Here is a 4,579-nt window from a genome sequence, read left to right on the forward strand (position 1 = left end):
CTTGCAAAGATCAGTCGCAGATATATTTATTTTACTAAATCAGAAAATCACCGCCCTTTTCAGGCCGTGTAGACGGTGGAACACCGAAGCTGTGTTAGTTACACTAAATGTTACGCCATGTATGTCAAATTCGCAAGCAGTCTATATTGTAAAACTTTAGTTTCACCTTCTCTTAGCTCATTTTCGCTTTCGCGTGCTTCACGTGGTTCCCATATCTTAGGAGGTCTCCTTCTTCCCTTCTTCTCCCAGCGTTTTTATGATGTGCGTGTGAGGATTCTGCCTGTGTTTTGCCGTGCTTTTATTCTTCGTATGCATGTTTCTCCACCCTTTCTACAAGCCATTAATTATATCAAGGTTAAAAAGGTTTTGTGTCAAATGAAAACTATGGCATCCTTTTTTTTAATTGGGTGTAACGTTGCATTTGCTTGGTCTTGTGCTGTGTCTTCTGCTCCTTGATCTTGAGTTGTCGTCTCTAGGGTCTACACTGCTCGGTGTGCCTCCTGCGCTTGTAGCGGTTTGTCTGGAGACGTTGAATCTTACATTGCCTGCTCTTGAGTTGACGGCAGATCAAGGCGTTTATATTTCACAATCACAACCTGGTGCTTCAAAATAAATCAGTCCGTCACGTAAGACAATGAATCACTCATGCTCCCTTAAGCAATGGCTCCTAAACCCATATACACGGCCTCCCCATTACGACGACAGAAGAAAAGTGAAATTGTAGGCTCGCACGACGAGCGGCAACGGAGCCAGATGTGACAGAAGACGACGACTAGGAATGCGGGAGCAGTGGTATATCCGCGTTTTCGCCGTAGCGTCAAGGGACGCCAACGAGCCCACTGTGGAAGAAGACGACGCTCGAGCCACGGCTGATGATGATAGCTTTAGCGAACTCGGACACCGGTGGCCCAAGGTCCGCACGGACTGCTTTGCTGTAAAAGAACACTGACTCGCCATCCCAGCCCTGCGAAAGTGGATGTGCAGCGAGGCTGTTGAAAACCAGCTTCACAACTACTGAGGGGGGTATCCAATGCTTTATTTCTTTACAGTAATTGTAATGTAGTAATCGTAATTGAGAATAATGGTATTAATAGTAGTGTTGGTATTTCTGATAGCGCGCCGTCGTACAGGCTTTTCTTTTCCCCTTTGCCGCTCCTCGCATTCGCGCACTTCCTCGAGAAGCTTAACTATGCGTTCACTATTCACAGCGGTGCTGCAACAACAGTAAAATGGTTGCTAGGGTGTCTCTTTTATATTCGAAAGACTAGTGACGTCATTCCCCACGTCGCAAGCTGCCGTCGTCGCTGCAGCTTGCAAAACAGTAGTCTTTACCACGAAGCGCTTGCGGGGAGTGCTACTTGCTTCGCGTTGACAACAGCAGTGCCTTATCCTCAATTATGTGCTTCAGTTGCTTGTTTTGTGCTCTTCCTTCATTGACACGAATGCTGTTTTGTATGTTGTATATGTGATTCCAAAGAATGTAGGCACTTTTCACCTTGCTGAGTGCTTGAAGCCTGTTTCACCTCCGCCGGGGGTCGGCGTAGTATTCTACTACCTCGGGGATTGGCCCATACTTCTGCCGACGTAAATCGACACGAAAAAAAATACCTACCAACTAGAGGCTGACAGCTTCGCTGTAAAAAAATGTAAAAAATGAAACAAAAAGCTGCATCACTAGCGTATTTACTCGATTCTAAGCACCCCCATTTTTTCATTATCGCGGCGCCCAAGGTCAGGGGCGGGTGGAGTGCTTAGATTCCAAAAATCTAGAATGACCCCCTCCCTCCTTTTGCTGCGATATCGCGACGACTTCGTAGCAAGGAATAACATTTTATTTTGCAAACATCCAAAAGAAAAATGGCTGTGGCTTAGGTAAGGTTAAGCCCAGGATGCGAAGCATACTAGCCTTTATTTTAGTTGTTGAACCACTGTTTAGCCTGGTGAACTGCTGTTGCTTGGCTATATTTGGTTCGGCTAGACGAAGAAACAACTCATGCATTACTGCTTCGCCTTCAAGAGTGGAACGCGACAGCGTTCCCGTCGACCCGCCAAGGGGTGTAAGACAATGGGCTACAGGGCAGCGACTACGCGCCCCGCATTGGACGCGGTGATCGTCGAGCAATGCAGCGTTCGGCGCGGCAACGAAATGTGCGCCTGAGCAAGAGACGCACGCCTTAGAAACAGCTCGTTTCTAAGGCAACACCGCATTCACTAGAGGCGCTTTTGTACCGCTTTGAAGCATCGTACTCGTGGCTCAGTGGTAGCGTCTCCGTCCCACACTCCGGAGACCCTGGACCGGTATAACGTAAAACTATTCCGTTTTGTTTCTATTCCAACATGGCCGACACCGCTCGGTCATTGGTCGAATTTTTTGAGGCCGCGTCCATTTTTCCTGCCTGTCAAGCGACGTCAGGAATGCACAAAAACTGCCACGTCAAAGTGACGTTTACGCACTCATTATGCTAAATTATGCCGAACAAACCCGGCAAATTCGTGGAATAGCCGGTGAGTGCCCCGTTCCGTTTGGAATAGAAAAACATGGCGGCCTTCGTGATTTGTTTGGCGGCGGCGGCGGCGGCTCGTCTGTGCGGGCGCGGGTGGAGAGAGCCCGAGGATGCGTTTGACATGCCAGACGATCAGTTGCGGCGGCACTTTCGCCTGAAGAAAGAAACTGTGCGGTGGCTGTGCGACGAAGTGGCGGAGGAACTCGGAGGCGTGAGAACTTCAGCGCTGTCGGTGGAGCGGCAAGTGTTGTGCGCGTTGCGATTCTTCGCAACGGGCAGCTTTCAGGCCTCAATAGGGAGCGAGGAGACGATCGGCGTGACCCAGCCTGCGGTCAGCAAGTGTGTGCGACGCGTGGCGGAGGCAATCGTCCACGCCGGGGCCCGCAACAAGTGGGTCCATTTCCCGAGGACGTCGGAGGAGAAGGCGGCCGTGAAGGAAGGGTTCCTTCAACGCGGCTCCATTCCCGGCGTCATCGGATGCGTGGACGGCAGCCTGATAGCCATCATCGCACCGAAGGGCGAGCAGAAGGCGGCATTCATGTGCCGCAAAGGCTACTACGCCCTCAACACAATGTTCGTAAGTATCTTAATTTTTGTCTAATTGGCCCGTGATCGCAACGCGTGGCTTATGCTGTGCGCGCTCTCGTCAGATCTGCGACGCAGGCATGCGGATCCTCGCCATCCACCCTCTGCGACCGGGGTCAGACCACCACGCCCACGTCTGGAGAACTACGTGGTTGCGTCGTCGGTTCCTGGAGGGGCATATTGCCAAAGCCGGCGAACACCTCCTCGGTGAGCAGCGGGAAAATTTTGTACAGTTGCAATTCTGGCAGCAAAGCGTGCTCGCGGCGTAAGAGAATATTGAAGCCCGAACCCCTTATGTTATAGTCAGGTTATTAAGTATAGGCGAGATGTAGAAATTTTCCAATGGTATCCGCACGAAACAAAGTGACAACACACCTTACTTTAAACTAATTTTTAATGTGAGTGTACAGTGCACACGTTGTCACATTCTTTTTTTACACCGACAGTCATTTGTGAATGAAGACTACACAAAAAGCTGCCTTGCTGCAAATAGGTATGCTGTGTCCCAGCTATTGTTATCTGTGATCACAGCTGGGTCAGGTGCTCAGCCTGTATATTTCTTTATTGCAGCCTTTCTGTAGTAGGTGCATTTTACATGACCCATGCTTCGCCTACTAAACTTTGTGCAGATTTCATACCATTTTTTATGATCCTGCAGGTGACAGCGGCTACCCCCTGGAACCATGGCTCCTGACCCCAGTCACAGGCCACCCTCCCGTACACACTGCAGAAGGCAGGTACAACACTGCACATGCTGCCATGCGGTCCGTAGTGGAGCGGTGCATTGGGCTTCTGAAGAGCCGCTTTCGCTGCCTTCAGCGGTACCGCGCCCTCCACTACCAACCAGAGCGCGCTGCCAACATCGTTGCAGCATGTGCAGTGTTGCACAACTTGTGTCTTGATGAAGGTGACGTGTTGTTGGATGATGTTAGTGATGACAGCAGCAACAGCAGCAGTGACGATGAAAGTGGCAACCCCTCCCCACAGAGAGTTCCCCAAGTGAGGGCAGCACGCATGATGTACATGAGAGGCTGTGCTGCCCGGGATAATGTTATTAGCTCATTTGGCACGACACGGCAGCAGCACCAGCGATACCTGCAAAGGGTGCGAAGGCGGCTGCGTCGACAGCAGCACCGACAGCAGCAATAAACATGTGCCTGACACTGCAGGCAGATGTTTATTACTGCTGTCTACACATCTAATAGAGAGTAGGAACCAATGTGAAGAAATGTGTGCAATTAGTGGATAGCGTGCTGCTTTTTTTATAGAATCTGCTCAATCATAACCAGCGTTTTCACGTGTCCTCTGCCAGTGAGCTGTCACTACCGGAGATGATTGCATCATTCCACTGTGACACTACATGAGAGCCTTTCATTTAGTACCTGTGGATAGAACACTTTGTGTTCATCAGCAGAATGTTGTAGCTACTTCTCTGGGCAGCTGGGGTTCGCCAAATGATTTGCTGCTGCTGCTGTTGCTTCTGTCATCAC

The 4,579-nt window shown here is 50.2% G+C and overlaps 1 protein-coding gene across 1 annotated transcript; it reads left to right on the top strand.

The window, feature by feature from the left end:
* Nucleotides 1-2,538: 2,538 nt before the first annotated feature.
* On the top strand, nucleotides 2,539-4,263 carry LOC135904962 (putative nuclease HARBI1). The gene is made up of 3 exons (XM_065435958.2): nucleotides 2,539-3,081; nucleotides 3,155-3,296; nucleotides 3,748-4,263. The coding sequence occupies exons 1-3, from the start codon at nucleotides 2,539-2,541 to the stop codon at nucleotides 4,236-4,238; spliced, it is 1,176 nt and encodes a 391-aa protein (XP_065292030.2). The 3' UTR covers nucleotides 4,239-4,263.
* The last annotated feature ends 316 nt before the right edge of the window (nucleotides 4,264-4,579 follow it).

This window comes from Dermacentor albipictus, chromosome 3 (genome assembly GCF_038994185.2).
Source record: "Dermacentor albipictus isolate Rhodes 1998 colony chromosome 3, USDA_Dalb.pri_finalv2, whole genome shotgun sequence".
Lineage (NCBI taxonomy): Eukaryota > Metazoa > Arthropoda > Arachnida > Ixodida > Ixodidae > Dermacentor > Dermacentor albipictus.